Raw genomic sequence first — 22,287 nt, 5'->3', positions numbered from 1 at the left:
AACGATCTATATGACGATGAAAACTGGGATATCAAACTAGCTTCACAGGAAAGTCACACTGTGTTAGACTGGACTGCTTTGGTACTAAACACAAACACAGCTATCATTTACTATCATTTACCAGGGTTTGTGCTTAAAACCTATAAACACGTTATCTCTTCCAAGTCCTATATTAACTCCTACTTTTTTTTTTTTAAGATTTATTTATTTACTTGAAACTCACAGTTATAAAGAGAGAATAAGAGACAGAAAGAGATCTTCCATCCATTGGTTCACTCCCCAGCTAAACACAACAGTCAGCACTGGGCCAAGCTGCAGCCAGGAGGCAGGAGCCAGGAGCTAGGAGCTCACCTGGGTCTCCCACATGGATGGCAGGGGCCCAGACACTTGGGCCATCTTCTGTTGCTTTCCCAGGTGCATTAGCAGGAAGCTGGATCAGAAGTGGAGCAGCCGGGACTTGAACCGGCACTCATAAGGGATGCTGCATCACAAGCGGCAGCTTTACCCACTATGCCACAATGCCAGCTCCAAACTTCTAGTTACAATGGGGCAACTAAAGCCTGTGGAAACCAAGACCAAGTCAGTAAATAAGGAACCCAGGATTTGAACCCAGAGCCTGATCAACTCCAAAGCCTTAAGTCTATAGACAAAAATAAACTGCTCTTCCCCTACTGTTCTCTGGGGTCTAAATAAACTTACAGTTCAAAGCTCATAAATGTTTCTCAATTCAAAATTAGCTCTTCCTCTGAGATTTCTTGTTGTAGTCACATTTCTCATAACAGCTAAACAAAGGATATATGCTGTACTGCATTTCTACCTTGGTATCTCATTAATGGGAACAAAAAATCATCCTCACACGAGCAATTCAAGTAACCAGGAAAAAATTCACCACAGAAACAAACAATATAATTCCCCAAAGCTTTCCAGGAAGTTATACCACTTGCCCAAGGTCAAATTTTTCATTAATGTCAAAGTCACAGCTAATCCAATATATACAGGCCCTAGGTTCCAAGTTCTTTCTATTGACTACAATGATGACATTCCAGTTTCTGCTAGAGTTTATTCCTGCTTCCTGTCTGCTGCCCTCTTTTCAAAACGGCAAAGATGAAGTAAACTGTTAGGAAAACATCTAAAGAGTTTGTAAAGCATTCTTTCTTAATATATGCTGGATCCCAGAGAAGCTGCTCAGGGCACGCCTCAATCCATGGGTCTCAGCACCCAGGACGAAGGTCACTCTTGCATCCCTGGAGAGATCTCCGAACACCAGCGATACTGAAGTGATTCCAGGTGTCCCCTATGGAAACACACCACAAGCAGCAATCTTTCTACAGCAGTGGCTCTCAGCCTCTGTCCTGCATCAGAAGCACCAGGGAAGTTTATGAAAACACAGACTGCTGGCCCTATACCCTAAGTCTCTAACTCTGGCTGGTTTGGGCAAGACCAAAAATTTGCATTTCTAACAAGTTCCCTGGCAGTGCTAAGCTGGTCTAGGGACTACATTCTGAGAACCAATACTCCAAAAAGCATCCCATGAACCAGGTACATTGTAGGAATTAAAGATAGCCATTAGTGTACAATGATTAGTTTCTCTGAACTTTAATATATTCATTGCCTTCCTATCCACAAGCATTCCTTAAAGCCATTTATCGAAATAGAATATTAAGTTAGCTCATGCTTTTGGATGACAAATGACAGACTACAGTGGGATCTGGGGAGTTCTCAGCAGTCACTCAAGGTTTTTAATAACGCAGAGAGGGATTCACGGAACTAGAAGGGACCCTGTGAGTCATCTAGATCAGAAGCCTTCAACCTGCAGACACGTGGTGCAGGAGCTCCGTAAGAATGCTGCCAGGGCTTCCGCCGCCGGCGAGCTGTCTGGCCCAGGAGCCCTCAGGACCCCGCAGGTCCTGCCACCGCCCCCGTCCGCGTCTAGGGAGCCGGCTCAGGCCGAGCCGCGCACCGAGCGTTCGGGCATGCCCTGCTACGAGGTGGCTTTGATCCTGAGAGCCATGCAGCAGGCCGCTGCTCTGAAACGTACGATCCCAACCCTGATGGGCAGAGGCACGGCAGTGAGGAACCTGGAAAACCTGGGCGAGCACGCGCTTCCCCGCTTCCCCAGAGGATCTTCACCCACAGCCAGCGACACACTCGGGGCCGGTACTTCTCGGTGGATTTTTATGCACCAACAACTACTGTTGAAAGCATAAAGGAGTATTTGTCACGAGACTGATGTGATCAGACCGAATGTTGTAAAATATCCTTTGACTCAGGAAGTAAAACCATGTGAAGGAATTGTCCCTGTCCCACTTGAAGAGAAATTATATCCATATCCCACAAAGAGGAAGAAGTGAGAAGATCCATCAGTCTTAGGTTTCTATTTAATTCTCTTACACTGGGGCAGCCTGGGTGAGCAGTTCACAAGCGTGGCCTTTATCTAAGCATATGTGGCAGGTGCTGTTTGATTTTTTTCCAAGGTGTTTTTAACTCTCAGTCCCCTTTGCTGCAAGAACTGGGGGACCTGCTCGCTGAGGGCTGCGGTGCAACCTGTGGCCCTAGCAGATGAAGATCCTCCTTGATTTCGTTGTCATTAATGTACCTTCTACCTCAGCGAGGACTCTCTCCTTAACAACAGGAACACCAAAACACAAAACTACCTTGGATTGTGAGCAAGTCATTCAGGCTGTGTAGTCATGTAAAAATACACACTGAAGACCACTGTGTTAGGTGGGCAACCTTTGATGAGAGGAATAAACATGATTTTAAACCCCCCTCCCCCAAAACAATGCTGCCAGGGACTGGCGTTGTGGCACAGTGGGTTAAGCCACTTCCTGCAACACTGGCATCCCATATCAGAGTACTGGTTTGGGCCCTGGCTGCTCCACTTCGGATCCAGCTTCCTGGTAGTGTGCCTGAGAAGGCACAGAAGATCGTCAAAGTACTTGGGCCCCTGTCACACACATGGGAAACCCAGAAGGAGCTCCTGGCTCCTGGCTTCAGCCTGGCCCAAATTTGCAGCCACTTGGGGAGTGAACCCATGGATGGAAGATATTTTTCTGACACTTTGCTTTCAAATAAATAAATATTTTTTATTTAAGATTTATTTATTAGAAAGACAGGCTTACAGAGAGAGATTTTCCACCCATTGTTTCACTCCCCTAGTGGTCACAATGGCCATGGCTGGGCCAGGCTGAAGCCAGGAGCCAGGAGCTTCTTTTGGGTCTCCCATGTGGGTGCAGGGGTCTAAGCACTTGGGCCATCTTCCACTGTTTTCCCGGTGTATTAGCAGGAAGCTGGATTGGAAGTGAAGCAGACAGGAATCGAACTGGTACCCACATGGGATGTTGGCACTGCAGCCAGTGGCTAAACCCACTGTGCCACAATGCCAGCCTCATAAATAAATCTTAAAAAAAAAAAAAATGCTGCCAGAGAACAAGAAGATGTACGGATCAGGCTCCTGACCTCTGGCTCCCCAAGAATGTGGCTTTAACCAAAATAGGTCAGTTGTTTAATAATCTGAGATTCTGTGTACAAATCTGTTCGAGAAGAAAAGGGAGCGTTTTCTCCTTCTCTGAGTACTAACGAGGACACCAAGAGAAGACAGTGACCCTGCAGCCAGCTGGGAGTCCTTGCCCTTCCTAGAGCTGGAGCAGTCACAGAGCCCAGAGACAGAACCACGGTTACAGGAAGACTGCCTCACAGGAGATGTGGCCTCGGTAGAGGACCAAAACCGTGGCCAATCATCAACCCAACAGCGACAGAGCCAGGGAAAGCCACAGTCCAGTGTGGTAGATGGCATTACCTCCAAGTCCTCACTACCTCTCCATGACAGTCAACCACATCCTTCGGCCTTGGCCACTGGATGCTAAGAGCACACTTCCTAGTCTTGCTGACATTAGGCCTGGCCATATGACTGACTTAGGTAGTGGAACTATCTGATGCGATTCAAGCGAAGGCTTTAAACATGCATGGCTTGGCCCACTGGCATTGCTGTCCTCTGCCATAGGAAGCACACGACACCTCTCGCCATTCCTTCTTCAGCCCAGGTGCGCTAAATAAGATTTGCTGAGTAGATAGAAACTTAAATTGAGACTTGGAGACCAGCTAAGCTCAAGCAAGATCAGCTGAACCAAAGCTAACCTACAGCCAACAAATAAGAAATAAATGTGGTAAACCACTGAAATTTAGGGGCTATTGAACAGCATATCCCAATAAAACTTTACTAATACACCCAGTCTCAATCACCTCCATCCCTCCTATCTTCCACTATTGCCTCTGGTTGACCAAACTCAGCAAGCAACTGAGTGCAAGAAAACCCACTGCTGTAGGCCATAAATATATGCTGTAGGGGCCAAAGGAGAACTATCTTGGTGAATGATCAGCCACTCAAGGAAAGGTGAGCAAGAGACTTCAGGTCAAGAGAGCAAAGGCACAGAGGCAGGGAAGAGTACAGCTTTGTGCTGATGCTCTAAGCATCCAAACGCCAGCAGAATATGTGAAGTTGGGAAAGAGAAAAAGAGGGGGCCGGCGCTGTGGTGTAGCGGGTAAAGCCACCTCCTATAGTGCCAGCATCCCACATGGGCGCCGGTTTGAGTCCCGGCTGCTCCACTTCTGATCCAGCTCTCTGCTATGGCCTGGGAAAGCATTAGAAGATGGCCCAAGTCCTTGGGACCCTGTACCCGCGTGGGAGACCCAGAGGAAACTCCTGGCTCCTGGCTTGGGTTCAGCACAGGTCCAGCCATTATGGCCAGTTGGGGAGTGAACCAGCAGATGGAAGACCTCTCTCTCTCTCTAAAAAGAGAAGAGTTGGTGGTCACAGCATATCCTATAATCTTCCAGGCCAAACCTAAGAATTCCTCTTAGGACAGCCTTTCCAAAGGCCCAAAAACATAATCTGCTGTAGTAAATCCACACTTCTTATACCTCTGTGTAATCTATGCATCATAATCTTTAGGAAATATCTTATGATACTTTATAGCACAGCAGTAAAACAAAACAAAAGGCAAATATTAGTACCCCTGAATGATAAACACCAGGACACTCATGGAAAGACAACCAGACTCCCCTGGTGTGAGACAATAGAACAAGACCCTAGAGCCTACCTACCTACCTACCTACACACACACACACACACACACAGTCTCTAATGACACCAAATTCCCTCAGAACCAGACAGAAATGCACTCACAACAACCTCCATGGGGCAGGCGTCTGACACAGTGGTTAAGACACGGCTTGGGACACCCAGATCTCATATCAGAGTGCCTGGGCTCAAGTCCCTGCTCCACTCCTGATTCAAGCTCCCAGCTGATATGCACCCTGAGAGGCAGCAGGTGATGGCTCAAGTATTTCACTCCCTGCCACCCCTGTGGAAGACCCAGACAGAATCCCTAGATCCTGTTTTCAGCCTGGCCCGGTCCCAGCTATTGCAGGACCTTAGGGAGTGAAGCAGGAGATAGAAAATACTTTCTCTCTCTCTCTCTCCCCCTCCCTGCCTTTCAATAATATGATAAATCAAAAAAAATTTAAGAAAAGAATGTTTTTCCCCAGGAACATTTTTTAAAAAACTACCTCCATCATAATAGGAAGCTCAACAATTCCACAGGGATGAAAGGGTCTTCATTCCTACAGTGCTCACTTAAAGGGCAGGAGGTTAGCCCAGCAGTCGAGACCTGGTTAGGAGGCCTATGTCCCATACTGCAGCAACTCCGGCTGCTGATTCCAGCTTCCTGATGGTGTAGGCCCTCAGGGGCAGCAGTGACAGTTAAGTAACTGGGTTCCTGCCACTCACACGGCAGACCTGGACTGTGTTCCCAGCTCCCAGCTTCAGCCCCAGTTGGAGGGCATGTGGGCGGGCATCTGGGGCAAGAACTCCTCAGGTCTGGGGGCCTCCCTGAACCAACCTAGACACATGGTCACTGTGCTGCTTCTGTCCTCTCATCACCGAGCCCTTGGAGACAAGTTACTGGATTTCAGAACTAGAAAGAACTCTAGAGACCTACAAATCCCTTATTTAGATTAAGAAAATTACAGTCCAAGAAGACTACCTGAAATTCTTACTGGTACACAAGTCACGTGCCCTTAATTCAGCAAGGGTAAAGGACAGGAGTCTGGTAAGACCCCCTTATATCAAGGCCATGTTTCTAATTATTGTTCAGGTAGCAACAATAAAGAATTAGCCACTTACAGGTACTAGGCTTATTCACAGGGCTCCAACCCAAACTCCAGATACTTTGAGAAAGGAGGTTTCTCTTGAATGCTATAATCACTTACAAATAAGTTTATAAAAATAACTAAATTTCCGCTGCATGTAAATAAGAATGCCTTCACAGCCCAAAGAGGAGAATAACATGTGACGTCATTTCTTGGTTCTAATCAACAGGAACTTGCCAGAGTCCCAGCCTCAACACTAGCCTCCTAGACCCGCGACCCCCCAGCGTGAAGTTCCTGCACAAGCACTGCTTCCTGTTCCTGTGGAGGGGGCAAAGGTGCAGACTGCAGGCGCAACTCCAGATCTGTTTGACTTCTAGGAGTTCGGGAATTTGCAGTTTCAGTTCCCCGGGTGGACCTTGCCTGCCCTCACGTTTGAGAACCACTGCTGCAGACAATCATCAGAGTCCTGGCAAGTCACTCCTAACTTCATTAGAACTCCCCGCAAACACCGCACCCATGTCCGCAGGTGGGATCCAGGTTACCTTGCCGGCCTTCGTCATTGGTAAAGAGCCCGGTGTCGCTGCTGCTGCACACACTGCTCGTTTCACTGAAAAAGAGAGTAAAACACAAGACGGCCCATCAGCTCCAGTCAAAGACAGCGCCGTACATTCCTCTGCCTGCAGCTGGAACGATCCCAAGCTTCCTTAATTTCGTTCCATTCTATTAGCCAACCAGATAGGCAAAATTTCAGACTGAAGCCATGGGATAGATTCTATTCCCCACCCCCAACTCCAAACAAAAAGAAGTGCAGAAGTTAGGAGATTTCTAAAACTTTTACTTGTATTTCAAAATAATTCATTTATTTATATTTGTATTTGAGAGGCAAAAGACAGAGAAGAGGCAGAGAATTCCCATCTGCGGGTTCACTCCCCAGATGAAGCCAGGAGCCAGGAACTCAATCTGGGTCTCCTACAGGAGGGGCAGAGATCCAACCCCTGAGCCATCAGGTGCACCTCCGAGGGTGCACGTTAGCTGGAAGCTGCAACGACGGGCGGAGCCAGGACTTGCACCCAGGCACTGAGTGGCACCTCAACTGCGAGCTGAAAGCCCACTCCCAAAGTGCTGTTAAAACATCTAAAGCCAAGTCACATTGCTAGTTTAGCACTAGAAAGTTCTTTATTGAGGCATAGTCTCAATCAGGCTTGGTATGTCAAACAACACAAATTTACAAAAACTACGACTCAACTTTATTTGTAAATATGCCAGTTTTAAATGAGGCTTTCCAGCTTTAAAACATCCAGCATCTCTCAAGTTTTCCTTCTTCCAAAGCAGCAAACAAAAATGCATAAATAAACAAGGGTGCATGTATGACGCCGGGGTTCCTTGACGCCACTTCCGACACCCGCATCCCATGTTGGAGTGCCTGGTTCGAGTCTCAGCTCCTCCACTCTTGATCCTGCTCCTGATAACGCACTATTTGGAAGGCAGCAGATAACGGCTCAAGTACTTGAGTCCCTGCCCCCGCCATGAGAGCTCTGGACCAAGTGCCAGGCTCTGTTTCAGCCTAGCCTGGCTATAGCTATTTCAGTAATTTGGGGAGGGAACAGTAGACAGATGATCGCTGTCCATGTCTCTCTTTCTTTGCGTTTCAAATACCACCTCCCCCACACAAAAAAAGAAAAGAAAAAAATGTTTTCGGGGCCAGCGCTATGGTGCAGCGGGTTAAAGCCCTGGCCTGAAAGCATTGGCATCCCACATGGGTGCCGGTTCTAGTCCCGGCTGCTCCTCTTCCGATCCCGCTCTCTGCTATGGCCTGGGAAAGCAGTAGAAGATGGTCCCAGTCCTTGGGCCCCTGAACCCACGTGGGAGACCCAGAAGCAGCTCTGCCTCCTGGCTTCGGATCGGCGCAGCTCCGGCTGTTGCAGTCATCTGGGGAGTGAACCAGCGGATGGAAGACCTCTCTCTCTGTCTCTACCTCTCTCTGTAACTCTGTCTTTCAAATAAATAAAAAATAAATCTTGAAAAAAAATAAGAAAAAATGTCTTTCAAATATCTATAAACAGAAAAAAGGAATCTATATTCCCAAAGTCACACCTTCTCACACCTTCTAAATTTAATATCTTCTTTGACATTAAGTAGATATACACAACTCATTTTGGAAAAAGAAGCTAATGTTAAAAATATAAAAACAAACTCTATCTGAACTCACTGAAATGAAACTTTGGCCCTATGAACGGATTTTGCCTCTTATGTTGTTTTTTCTCCACCCACTCTCCATTAAATGGTTTAACTGGTTCGAGACTAGCAATGTCTCGATCAGGAACATCTGCTTCCAGGCTAGTCAACCTTGTTTTTCAACGGCTCTAGACGATGGGAGAAACTAAAGCGAGGAATAAACATTGCATCATCCTGCATAAGAAAAGAAGCGTGGAAAATGCTAATCTACATTCTCGATCAGCTCTCTGGAAATGTTCTGTATTTGACAACATCTCCATGTAACCTGCCAGCACTAAATCCTAAACTGTTAGATAAGTTAAGTAACAATGCTTTCTTCACTTCAGCCAGGCTCTGTCCTGACAAGAGCCAATAAAGCCTTTTTCCTTTGATTTTCTTCTGTATGCAGAAGAAATGGGAACACTCTCAGAGGATCACTGGAACAGCAACTCCCAGAACTGCACGCTGGGTTCTGCTGGATTCAGAAGCTTCAAAGGGCTCTGGAGTTAAACCAGGAGATGTCCTCGTGCAGGACTGCGTCCCTCCCGTGGAGGGTCAGGGACGGTGCCTGCTAAACTTAGTGGTGTTGGCTCTGTCTTTGCAGCAAAAGCTGAAGAACATGAGTGATCTCACTCCTGCGAGTCTTTCTCATTACTATTTTCTTCTTCTCATCTCACCTCAAGTATAAAGCAAGTGTTATATTTTTAAACTTCTCATAATATTAAGGAGAGCCACAAAGCACAGGAGGCCATAGGACACTCTACTCCACCATCATGTTGCACAATAGGTCTTCAAATGAAGCTGCATAATGTGTATTATGGAAAATAATGCATGGATTTCTTTTTTTTTTTTTTACACTAAGATAAACTTAACTTTTTTTTTTTATTTGAAAGACAGAGTTACAGAGAAAGGCAGAGAGAGAGAGAGAAAGGTCTTCCATCCGCTGGTTCACTCCCCAATTGGCCGCAACAGCTGGAGCTGCGCCAATCTGAAGCCAGGAGCTTCTTCCGGGTCTCCCACGTGGGTGCAGGGCCCAATAAATAAATCTTAAGAAACAAAATTAAGGGGCCGGCGCTGTGACGCAGCAGATTAACACCCTGGCCTGAAGTGCCGGCATCCTATATGGGCGCCGGTTCGAGACTCGGCTGCTCCACTTTCAATCCAGCTCTCTGCTATGGCTTGGGAAAGCAGTAGAAGATGGCCCAAATCTTTGGGCCCCTACACCCACATGGGAGATCTGGAAGAAGCTCCTGGCTCCAACTCCTGGCTTCGGATGAGCACAGCTCCAGCCATTGCGGTCATCTGGGGAGTGAACCATCGGATGGAAGACCCCTCTCTCTGTCTCTCTGCCTTTCCTCTCCCTGTGTAACTCTTTCAAATAAATTAAAAAAAAAAAATCTTAAAAAAATTAAATTAAGATAAGAACAGTTGCTTCTTCACAAGGCCTATCAATTCTTTTCTCCATCCATTTCCAGCTATCTGTAAACACTACCATGTAGAGGGTTTCCTTGGCCCCCCCTTTCTTTTTCTTTTTTAAAAATAGATTCCATTCTCTTCTCATACTCTAAATAAAGGGGCAAGTTCAAAGAATATCTGCTGGATCAAGAAAGGAGTGGTAAGCCATCACTCTACATTCCTATTGTTGTCTACAGCATTTCAGGTGAACATTTTTTAAATGATGTATTTATTTATTTATTTGAGAGGTAGAGTGACAGAAAGTGAGAAAGAGAGTGACAGCAAGTGTGAGAGAGAGAACTCCTATCTGCTGGTTCATTCCCCACATGCATGCAGCAGCTGGGGCTGGATCAGGCCAAAGCCAGAAGCCTGCAACTCCATCCAGGTCTCCCACGTGCATGGCAAAAACCCAAGCATCTGAGTCATCATCAGCTGCTTCCCAGGTGTGTTAGCAAGGAGCTGGATCAGAAGTGGAAAGCTGGGACTCAAACCTACACTCCCATATGGGATACAGGCGTCCCAAGCAACAGCTTAACCCGCTCTACCACAACACCTGCCCTAAGAATTGATACTCTTAAAAGAGTTTACACTGAACTTGCTTTCAGAGTTTCCTATATATAGTTAGTAGGAGCAATAACAATGTCATAGAAATGTCACCAGGATTTTAAGACTATGATCAAGGAAGATATGCATTTTTACAAAAGATTTATTGGGGCTGGTGCTGTGGCGCAGCGGGTTAATGCCCTGGCCTGAAGCACTGGCATCCCATATGGGCACCAGTTCGAGTCCCAGCTTCTCCACTTCCAATCCAGCTCTCTGCTATGGCCTGGGAAAGTAGAAGATGGCCCAAGTCCTTGGGCCCCTGCACCCACGTGGGAGACCAAGAAGAAGCTCCTGGCTCCTGGCTTCAGATTGGCACAGCTCTGGCGGTTGTGGCCAATTGGGTAGTGAACCATCAGATGGAAGACCTCTCTCTACCTCTCTTTCCTCTCTGTATAACTCTTTCAAATAAATCTTTAAAAAAAAAAAAAGATTTATTTATTTGAAAGACAGAGAGAGAGATCTTCCATCTGCTGGTTTACTCCCCAGTTGGTCTTAACAGCAAAGGCTGGGCCAGGGCCAAAGTCAGGAGCCAGGAGCGTCTTCCGGGTCTCCCATATGGGTGCAGGGGCCCAAGGAAAACTTAGGGCCCATCTTCCACTGCTTTCCCAAGTTTATTAGTAGGGAGCTGGACTGGAAGTGGAGCAGTCGGGTCTTGAAATGGCATTCACATGCGACGCAGGCACTGCCGGTGGTGGCCAAACCTTCACCTTGCACTGGCCCGAGACATATCTTTCATTAGAAAAAAAAAAATTCTACAAAGTATCATCACTCTAGCATTCTCTAGAAATGAACGTGATATTTGCTAATTCTATTTATTTCCTCAGAATAACTTGCAGTGTGAAAACGTAATCCTGTGAAAAACTATGAGCCATTTGCTGAGGAAGACCAATGTGGGAGTGTCACAGCGTGTTTGTACTTAAGCACTATGATGCAGCTTGCAAAGATCTGGGGGCAGGCATTCGGCCTAGTGGTTAAGAAGCCCATAGCCCACATCATCGTGGGCTCAATTCCAGCTCCAGCTCCTGACTCCAGCTTCCTGCTAAAGAATACCCCAGCAGACAATAGGTGATGGCTCCAAGTACTTGGGTCCCTGCCACCCAAGTGGATTGAGTCTCAGGTTCCCGGCTTCAGCCTGGCCCAGCTCCAGTTGATGTGGGCATTTGGGAAGTGAACTGGTAGGTGGGAGCTCTGTCTCACATAAATTTTTAAATTAAAAAAAAAAAAAAAAAAAAAAAAAAAGAGCCTCTTATAAAGTGTAAGTAAATATAACCCCTTCCAAGTTACAGACCTAAGTTTTCCAGTCTCACAGACTTCACTCACTTCTGACTTAGAGATGGTAACTTAAAAAAAAAAAAAAAAAAAAAAAAAAAAGAAAGAAAGGAGCCAGTGCTGTGGCTCACTTGGTTGATCCTCCGCCTGTCACGCTGGCATCCCATATGGGCACCGGGTTCTAGTCCCGGCTGTTCCTCTTCCACTCCAGCTCTCTGCTGTGGCCCAGGAAGACAGTGGAGGATGGCCCAAGTGCTTGGGCCCCTGCATCAGCATGGGAGACCAGGAAGAAGCACCTGGCTCCTGGCTTTGGATCGGATAGCTCTGGCTGTAGCGGCCATTTGTGGGGGTGAACCAACGGAAGGAAGACCTTTCTCTCTCTCTCTCTCTCTCTCTCACTGTCTAACTATATCTGTCAAATAAATAAATAAATATCAATGTAACAGTGACTTAGACAATGATAAGATATTAATTTAGGGACTGGCATTGTTGCATAGCAAGTAAAGGCACCTTCTGAAATGCAGGCATTCCAGTGCCAGTTCGAGTCCCAGTTGCTCCACTTCCGATCCAGCTCTCTGCTAATGCGCCTGGGAAAGCAGTAGAAGAAGTCCTAAGTGCTTAGACCCCTGCACCCACATGGGAGATCCAGAAGAAGCTCCTGGCTCCTAGCTTTGGCCTGGCTCAGCCCTGTCCGTTACGGCCATTTGAGAAGTGAGCCTGTGGATGGACGCTCTCTCTCTCTACCTTTCCGTAACTCTGACTTTCAAAAAATAAAAATTAAAAAAAGACGCTAATTTAGCTAACTCAATATAATATTCTGTTACAAACAAGCTCCACCTTTCAATAAAGACACTTTTAGTGCCTCTGCAGATCCCAAGTCTAGAAAGTCAAAGATGTCAAGTTCCTACACATTTTTTTCTTATTCCAAAACCTCCAAGGGTGTTTACAACTTTTTTGCTATAAGCTTTTACTAGGCCACGGGGGAAAGCCCCATTCTTCATTTTTATGAGAAAAAAATATGCTCCTACCTCTGTGCTGACCCTCCCTGTGGTCCTCTGAAGCCTGTATGATTCTCAAACAAAAGTACCGGGCGAAGCCCCCAGAGATGGCCGGGAGCACCGTCCCGTCTTCCCAAGGGCAGCAGCCTCCGCCTCTGCCTGCCCAGTCGCTCTGAACTCCTGCCCTGACAATCTGCAGGTCTGATCCGGAAGAGTGTGTAGACGCAGATCACCTGAGAATGTTTCTAACAGATTTTGAAGAAAATATACTAATCTGACAAATAATTACACGATTCAAAAAAGTGGGGAGAATAAAGAATCTCCAACAGAAAAGGCAGGAGAAAGGATTTTTCCCAATGCTCCCAAACCTCTGCACATTCACGTGGTAAGCACTTGACACTACCCCACCAAAGATCAGGCACTGCTGTAACGAACACTACAACTAGCAAATGCTTCCAGCATAACTGGAACACGTGCACCTTACAAAAGACCACTAGTCCAGACTGGGAGAAGGATGTGAAGAGGTAAGCGAGAAGGCTCTCCACTGAAGAATATTCTGCGATGGGTAAGAGGTGAGTAAGCCCAGAATTTAACCTTGGAACACTGAGAAAATCATCCCATTTCAGGAGCCAGAAAATGTCTCAAAAATATTCCTCTGAGAGTAAAAGTAGTTATAGTATATCACACTTCTCCCTCAATGTCTTTCGCTAAAGAACGCTCCACACTTTATTCAGCAGCATAGCCACCATTTTAAATAAGGTACAAACAAAATTAAATCCTGGATTTGGGATCAGCAGTTGAATTACCTAATTATTCTTAATAATGTTAGAAAAACAAGTGAGCCACATCCAAGCGAAATAACAGAAGTGTAAAGAAAGTCCGCTTAAGCGAAGATTCTAAAGGTTAACCCTCAACATTTCATTCTGCAAATTTTCAAACACAAAAAGTTGAAACTCAACATTATAGTCAACACACTCCACCGCTTGGATTCTGCAAGTAATATTCTGCTTTGTTTTATTCCACATACATCCATCTAGAGGTTCTGTGTCACTAGAGACACCGGGTAGACCACAGGACTGGGCATGGCATCACTGTCACAGAACTATATTACCACCATGCGTGTCAGGCCCCGTAAAGCACTACTGGGCCTCTTCTCCAAGACGCACAGTGCCAGCAGAGCGTGGCAAACCTCGGTACCAACTCAGCAATGCTCTCATCCGAGATGCTCTTCTGTGCAAGCTCTGGGAGTGACCTGTTTGCCCTTTTGAGGCACCATTAAAGGCTACAGTTTTCAAATCCACAAAAACTTTTGTTTTAAAACTATCGTACTTTTATTCCATATAAAAGACGGTTTGGGCCTCATTAAGTTCTCTAAATTTGAACCTCATCCTTGTTGGCAAAGGCAAGTGAAGTAAAAACTCAATTTCAGTACGAGAAACACCAAGAGTAGTGGTTCTCAACTGGGGCAATTTTGCACCCCCACCCCGCCACCCCCTGCCAGGATTTGGCAATTCTGGGAACATTCCTTGTAGTCAAAACTTGAAGAGGGAAGGGAGGGCCGGTGAACTGCTGGCATCAGTGCACGGAGGCCCTGCAATGCACGCGCACGCCCACAATAGACTACTGTCCAGTCCAAAAGGTCAGTGGTGCAAGCTGAGGACCCTGATCTACAGCAATGAACAAACTCACCGGATGGAGGGGACAGGGCGTGCACTCAAGGAGACCTCGTACAAGAGGGGAGGAGCGCTCGCTGCACTCGCTGTAACTAGACTGAGCCCATCTTGGAGAGCAGAGGTCAACGTGTCATAGAAGCAACGAGGCCACCACTTTCTTGCTGACCCCAGGGCTGGCCGCAGAGCAGGGATGCAGGTGGCGCCCTCCGGGGCAGGCTCAGCACGGCCGACAGGCGGCTCCTGCGCATTCTCCAGTGCCTGCTCCCAGCCTCGCAGTGTGAGCAGCTCCTGGCAATCAGCCGATCGTTAAGTCCGCGTCTCTGCTCATGGGAGTCCGCAATGTTTTCCTAAGAGTTCTAGTAAGCAACTGAGGCCGTCTCTCAGCTGCCTTTTAAAATCAGAAGACAACGATGGGAGGTTGGCTGTGGTGGAAAAGAATCATGGAATCTCAGCGTGGCGAGGCTCCTAGGGGGCTTTCAGCTCCGCCCTGACTCTCCGGGAACTCGGGAAGAAATGGCAACCATGCGGGAATCCCCCCGGTGACCCAGAACTCATCGCCTGGTTAAACAGCGAACTGAACTTCATTTTTATAGACTTCTAACTTTCACACTGTTACATTTTATCTTGAGGCAATGTTTAACTCTCTGTACTTTCTTTTTAATTTTTTTAAGATTTTATTTTTATTTATTTGAAAGGCAGAGTGACAGAGAGGGAGAGATAAAAAGAGAGATCGCCCATCCTCTAATTCATTTCCCCAGTAGCTGCAACCACTGGGACTGGGCCAGGCTGAAGCTAGAAGCCAGGAATTACATCTGGGTCTCCCAGTGGGCAGCAGGGGCCCAAGGACTTGGGACATGTGCTGCTGCTTTTCCAGGCACATTAGCAGGGAGCTGGATCAGAAGTGGAGCAGCTAGGAGGTAAACCAGTGTCCACATGGGATGCCAGTATCACAGTCGGTGGCTTAACCCACTGTGCCACAATGCTGGCTCCTCCCTCTCTGTACTTTCCAGCCCTAAGTCCTACTTCCCTCCTCTGTAGCCACACAGAACAGCAGTAACAGTTCTTTCAAGAAACACAACAAAGGTGTCACAACCACCTCTCAGTCTTATTCGGCTGTTCCCTAAGGACATACCAGCAGAACTCTGAATAAATCTAAGCACACCAAGCTGGCCAGTCAACACCCTCAAATGCAACACTGGCAGACACACTCTGAGTCAGCTCCCTACCACACACATTTTCTCCATAGCCTCAGTAACCTCTGATTAATGACCTCCACTTGCAAAGGAGGCTACTTACCTTAACCATGAAATAATGAATGCTATTGATCCAACAAGCTACTGCTATAGAGTGTTATTGATCACCCAATCTTTGGTTAAAATGGTCCTCATTTAGCAATTTCACTGTCACAAACACCTGGAGCAAAGCACGCTCATAATTAAAGAGTTTGGGGGAGTTAAAGTGAGAGGTGATGGACAGAGATCTCGGCTCACCGCCATTTATTCCTGCTTCTGAGCTATTGTTTGTGTCAGAAGGGATATTGATTTTCTATAAAAATAAGAAAACAAGAGGCACCAAGGGGCCGCAGGAGGTCAGCTTGGGCTGCAGAAGGCGGGGGAGGCTTAGCACTCTGTCTCTGTCACTTGCCTTCCGAGAGAGGGGAGTATTTTCTTTCCTGGGAGATTAGCCTCTAATACATCACTTTAGGAGGCTCCTGAATGTGACTTCAGGCCATCAGCCGGCCAAGCCACTCGTGAAAGGAAAAAAGCTGAACCACGTATTCAAGGGGACAAATGATGTGTTAGTGAAAAACAGCAAAATTAGGCTATGGCTGCCTGGTTAATAGCTGCCCTACAGACAATCTGAATAAAGATCAACAGAAGGGAATCTGACCAAGAGTTGTTCTATTTTAAGATAGTCACAAACACACACACAGAAAAAAATATAACAGTTTGATTTTTATGTAAGCATTAAGAAAACTACTATATCATAGACACTTTCAGTTCCTCTTAATTCAGGAAGGATTGCTGGTGTAGAGTTGAAGGAAGAACAGAAAGAGAAAAGCAAAAAAAATTCTGGTTAAGCTTAAAACAACCTCATGTTTTGTTAGCAAGGAATAAATTTAAATGAATTAGAAATAAAGCTAATTGACACACTCATTTTCAAATCTGAAACATCTAATACTGCTTTAGAAAAACAAGAATCTACCCACTGACTAAGCTTGCGCCAAGCCTAATGATCAAGTCCATCTTAAGAACTTCACAGAATGGGGAGACCAGGAGAGGCACCTGGCTCCTGCCTTCGGATCAGCGCGGTGCGCCGGCCACAGCACACCAGCCGTGGTGGCCATTGGAGGGTGAACCAACGGCAAAGGAAGACCTTTCTCTCTGTCTCTCTCTCTCTCACTGCCCACTCTGCCTGTCAAAAAAAAAAAAAAAAAAAAGAACTTCACAGAATGGATCACTGCTCCAACAATCCTCCTCAACACCACTGACTAAAAAGTAGATTTCTACACTTTGGCCTACATTTGAATAAACTGTGGCACACCCAAACAGGGTGATGAAAGAATAGTCAAGAGAATAGTCAAGAGAATTTTTTTTTTTTAAGATTTATTTATTTGGCAGGCAAAGTTACAGAAAGAGAAAGAGAGTCAGACAGAGACAGAGATCTTCCATTTGCTGGTTCAATCCCCAAATGCCACAATGGTTGGGGCTGGGCCAGGCCAAAGCCTTCTGGGTTTCCCACATGTGTGACAGAGGGCCCACTTGGGCCCTCTTCTGCTGCTTTCCCAGGCCATTAGCAGGGAGCTGGACCAGAAGTGGAGCAGCCGGGACTCAAACCGGCACCCAAATGGGATACTGGTAGTGCAAGTGATAGCTTAACCTGCCGTGCCACAGTGCTGGCCCCAAGAACTCTTAAAAGTATTTCTTTTAAGGCAGAAAAAAAAAAAAAAAAAAAAGTGGGAACATTTTGACAGAATCAACTCATTAAGTCGGTATAATACCTAAATCACAAACTATGATCAACTTACACTCTAATACTAGCCCTGCTTATAACGAATGCATAATAGTCGACAACAACTTAAAAACTGAAAGATCTGGGTTTGGCCTTCGTCATGTGGATAAGATGTCGCCTGGGGCACTGATATCCATGTCAGAGTGCCTGGGTTCAGGTCTTGGCTCCTCTCCCAGTTCCAGCTTCCTGCTAATATGCACCCGGGGAGGCAGTAGGTGATGGCTCCATGCCACTCCTGCGGGACAACTGATGGAACTCCTGGCCCCTAGGCATTTGGGGAATAAACCAGCAGTGGAAATGCTCTCTTGCTCTGTCTGTTGCGACCTCTCAGATACATTAAATAAAGACTGGTTTAAAGAAAATTAAAATCTTTTAATTCCACTTTCCTTTTGAAGACAGGTTAAACATAAAATGCAAAGAATAAGAAAGAATCACCCCATGCTCCCCATAGAACAGCTCGGACTAAGGAGGGAAAACACAACGCATCTTTGTAACTAGCAACGAACCAAGGCAAAAATTTACAACTCCTAATATTCAGAAGACTTAAAGATGTTTCTCATTCCATGTCTCCTACTGTTCTACCCATTACTCCCTCATGGCTGCAAGGACTTTGAAATCCAGCATAGAAAGAACTCGAACAAGGGAGCTAGCCTGAACAAGGAAACAAGTCTCCTGAAAGTGAAGACCAGGAACTCCGTGAGAATCCCTGCCGACTGTGGTGCAGCCAGGCTCTCAGACTTCCTTCAGTTAGGACGTCTTCCACCGCAGCCCGACTACAGCGTGCAGTAGATGCATCTATCCCGGGGCTGTACTGAGGCTACCACCCTAGCCAGGGTCCATCTCTTCACACAATTACGTCAGAGTTCAACAAGAAATTCTAGGAAAGAGTCCTATACATGCTATCATCCCAACAGGCTTTTTTTTTTTTTTTTTGACAGGCAGAGTGGACAGTGAGAGAGAGAGACAGAGAGAAAGGTCTTCCTTTGCCGTTGGTGCACCCCCCAATGGCCGCCACAGCCAGCGTGCTGCAGCCGGCGCACCGCGCTGATCTGAAGGCAGGAGCCAGGTGCTTCTCCTGCTCTCCCATGGGGTGCAGGGCCCAAGCACCTGGCCATCCTCCACTGCACTCCCTGGCCACAGCAGAGAGCTGGCCTGGAAGAGGGGCAACCGGGACAGAATCCAGTGCCCCGACTGGGACTAGAACCCAGTGTGCTGGCGCTGCAAGGCGGAGGATTAGCCTAGTGAGCCGCGGCGCCGGCCTCCAACAGGCTATTTTTAAAAGCATCATTTTCAACAATGAGAAGACTGCTACGTGGTTTATATGCTCAACGTGAAAACAAACTTGAATGCTTTAAGAAAGGGTTTCGGTATTGGGAAGGGCGGGAGAGATGCCTGGTGCAGCAGTTATGTCGCCACTTGGGACACCCAGTTCCCCTGTCAGAGTGCCCGGGGTCAATTCCCGGCTCCACTTCTGATCCAGCACACCCTGAGAAGCAGCAATGATGGTTCAAGGACTTGGGTCCCTGCCCCCAACGTGGGAAACCCAAATTGAGTTCCAGGGCTCCTGGCTTTGGCCTGGCCCCGCGCCAGCTGTTGTGGACATTTGGGGAAACACCTAGCTGATGGAAGATCTCTGGCTGCCTTTCAAATAAAAAAATAAGTAATTTTTTAAAAATATGTATTTATTTACTTGAAAGTCAGTGTTACAGAAAGAGAAGGAGAGATAAAGAGACAGAGAGATCTTCTATCCATTGGTTCACTCCCCAGATGGCCACAATGGCCAGGTCTGAGTCAGGTCAACGCCAGCTCATCTTGTTCTCCCACGTGGGTGGCAGGCCAACGCTTGAGACATCCTCCACGGCTTTCCCAGGCCATTTGCAGGGAGCTGGATGGGAAGTGGAGAAGCCAGGACATGAACTGGCACCAGATGGGGTGCGGCATTGCAGGTGGCAATTTATCTGCTATACCACAATGCCAGCCCCCCAATAAATAATTTAAAAAGTTTTTTAAATACATTGTGAAAGGCTACACATTGACTAAGCATTTCTTTCATGAGGAGGGGAAAACAGTTTTAAAATCCAAAAAGATAAACATACAGATTGGGTAAAAAAGCCTTACAAAGAATTAGGCATTAGAGGAAAATTAGCAAAGCCAAGCCTATGTCAATATAGTAGAACAGATTGGCAAATACAAAGCAAGAAAAGTAAACACTGATTTAAAAGCCATCCACAAAGGTGCAGGTATGCAGACCTAAACAGCCTCTCGCCCTGACACAGCCTCACCTCAGAGAACCTGAGATTTATGTCTTTGTTTTACACTGAACTTCCCAAGAAGCAAAGTCCTAAGAAAGGTCATATGCTCCACAGTCACGAAAGTGAGAGAGAAAAGATCAGAGAAGAGGCAGACTCACGGGGCAGCAAAGCATGCTGGTTAAACAGCAAAGCATGCTGGTCAAACAAAGCGTGCTGATGAAGGCTCTGCATCGGGACCAGGCTTGCTTCTCAGTTTGGGCCCTGGGTGATCATGGGCAAATCATGTAACCTCTCTGCACCTCAGTTTCCTGTTCTATAGAATACAAGTCGTAGTGCCTACGACCCAGCGGAATTCTGAGCACTGCAGAACATAGGCCAAGCGTGTAGCCCGTGCCCGACATACAGGTAGTGCTCAATGAGTCCTAACTAATAGTAACAATGACAGAACCCAGCAGTTCTCAAGCAGGAGTAGGCAACCCACCTGGGGAGCATCCCTGGAAGCATGGGGGTGACACAAACAAGAGGCGTGGGAAGGATGTGGCGGGGCTAAATGTCCCGCAAGGCTCAGGAAGAAGTGCCCCACCTAAAAGACCACCAGCATCCTCCCTGAGACGTGGACAGCAAGGAGGAAGAGCGACCATCTTACAGCATCGGGTGGGGGGCGGGTGCCGCGGTCCCAGGACTAGCTAAGAGGTGAAAGACAGAAAGCAAAAATGACACTGACATTTTAAACACGCCCTCAACAGTGGCCCGCCTTCCTGACTTACTCTTATTTGGTGTAAGACCAACGGCAGGCAGTGCTGTTGTTTTCAAAATCCGTCATGGGTGCAGAAAACCTGAATGCTAGTCACAGAAAAGATAAACTCAGTACGGCCCAAGCAGGAGCAGCAGAGAGACTCACAGCTCAAGGGCATCTGTGGCCATGGTTCTCAGTGGGAAAGGCCGTGCACAGGGAACACTGAGAACCCCCCACACACGTGCACAGGGAACACTGAGAACCCCCCACACACACGTGCACAGGGAACACGGAGAACCCCCCACACACACGTGCTCAGCTACACACCAGCATCTGCTCAGGCCCTGCTTCTAAAGAATAAGGTACACGCATGAACCCCGCGGCAGGGGTGGCAGCAGACTGCTTTCTTCAAATAGAACCCTCGGCTATGTATTTGAGGTATATATTTTGCATCATTTTTAGAAACCTATTTTTCTCTTCTATGTAGCCTTCTTGAAATAAGGAAATCAAGACTCATGAATAGCACTTTAAACAGCTATCGTTAAACTACTGATTGATTCAAAGCAAGCCAGAGTCAACGCAAGCCTGGCTGGCTTGAAAGAAAATGGCATTCATCACGAGACTGTGGGTTGGCGCTCTAGGTAGTCACCCAGGACCATCTTTGACTGTAAGGGAGAGCTCACCATTCCGACATGTTCTCATCAGAGCCCTGCTTCTGCTCGTCGGCGTCACACTCCATCCTCTCCTTCCTGCCTGTCTTGCCCAGGAAAGTCCTGGTTTCTGCTGATTCACACAAGCCGTGGCCCGAGGAGGCCCAGGGAGTGTTCTCCTTGCAGCGGGACAGACGCTGCTTCTTGGCAGACTTGAACCTGCAGCCTCTCTCATAGCTCCAGTCCGACACCTTCAGCTTCTGCTGCAGACTGGCAGCCACCTCGGACGTCACCCGCTTCACCTTCCGGCGCCGCCGGAGGGGTCGGCAAGGCGCGTTTTCAGTAAAGGAGTCAGACTCGTGCCAAGAGTGCTGCTTACTCTTCACAATGGCATTGAGCGCCGGGTGCCGTTTGGCCACCGTGGTGTCATCAGAGTCGCTGAAAGTGGTGACCGGGGCCACTTCTCGACAGTCCTTGATGGCCTCATCCAGGCTCGACTCGGAGGCCTCGCTGAAGCAGCAGGCGTGCTCCGCCAGGTGCGTGAAGTCAGACCGGCGCTTCCGGCCCCGGCGCCTCCGGAGCTGCCGCCTCTGCTGCCGCGGGCTCAGGGCCATCTCCTCCCACAGCTCGCCAAGCTTATTCTGCTCAGAGGTCTGCTCTAAGGCGGAGGCTAAGTCATGTACCAGCTCATCCATGAGGGCCACATCTGCAAAAGGAAGTTCAAAAAAAAAGCCTGACTCGGGTCCACTGTGTTCAAGTAATTTTTTAAGACAGATGGCAGAACTGCAGAATCCTACAGAAAATATAAAGTCCCCTGGCTACACTTTTTTTTTTTTTTTTTTTGACAGGCAGAGTGGACAGTGAGAGAGAGACAGAGAGAAAGGTCTTTCTTTGCCATTGGTTCACCCTCCAATGGCCGCTGCGGCCGGTGCACCGCGCTGATCCGATGCCAGAAGCCAGGTGCTTCTCCTGGTCTCCCATGCCGGTGCAGGGCCCAAGTACTTGGGCCATCCTCCACTGCACTCCCTGGCCACAGCAGAGAGCTGGCCTGGAAGAGGGGCAACCGGGACAGAATCCGGCGCCCCGAGCGGGACTAGAACCCAGTGTGCCAGCGCTGCAGGCGGAGGATTAGCCTATTGAGCCGCGGCGCTGGCCCCCTGGCTACACTTATCTTTCAAACCACCCATGTTCCCTTAAGTCACTAAAACAGGTATCCAGTCCGTGTTAAATGCCCGTATTTAGCCCTTGTGAAAGGGCTGAAGTCAGGAGTTGTTA

At 47.5% G+C, this 22,287-nt stretch overlaps 2 protein-coding genes across 8 annotated transcripts in view; one reads left to right on the top strand and one right to left on the bottom strand.

The window, feature by feature from the left end:
• GPATCH2L (G-patch domain containing 2 like) overlaps positions 1 to 22,287 on the bottom strand; it is a 54,763-nt gene that overhangs the window by 30,509 nt on the left and 1,967 nt on the right. For all 7 annotated transcript variants that reach the window (XM_008272010.5, XM_002719634.6, XM_008272013.5 and 4 more), the window contains exons 2-3: positions 21,046 to 21,718; positions 6,693 to 6,757 (exon numbers count right to left, since the gene is read on the bottom strand). In XM_008272010.5, coding sequence (XP_008270232.1) covers positions 6,693 to 6,757; positions 21,046 to 21,707 — 727 coding nt within the window. In that variant the 5' untranslated portion in view covers positions 21,708 to 21,718. The remainder of the gene's footprint in view (positions 1 to 6,692; positions 6,758 to 21,045; positions 21,719 to 22,287) is intronic.
• On the top strand, positions 1,567 to 2,449 carry LOC100358722 (small ribosomal subunit protein bS6m). Its single transcript, XM_008272009.5, is given in 3 exon segments — positions 1,567 to 2,108; positions 2,111 to 2,226; positions 2,228 to 2,449. Coding segments are annotated over 3 exon segments (660 nt in total). The 5' UTR covers positions 1,567 to 1,688; the 3' UTR covers positions 2,352 to 2,449.

Source organism: Oryctolagus cuniculus, chromosome 20, assembly GCF_051225735.1.
Source record: "Oryctolagus cuniculus isolate XC-2025 breed Fujian yellow rabbit chromosome 20, ASM5122573v1, whole genome shotgun sequence".
NCBI classification, from domain to species: Eukaryota; Metazoa; Chordata; class Mammalia; order Lagomorpha; family Leporidae; genus Oryctolagus; species Oryctolagus cuniculus.
The sequence above is the reverse complement of the archived record's forward strand: the minus strand, read 5'-3'. Positions and strand labels throughout refer to the sequence as shown.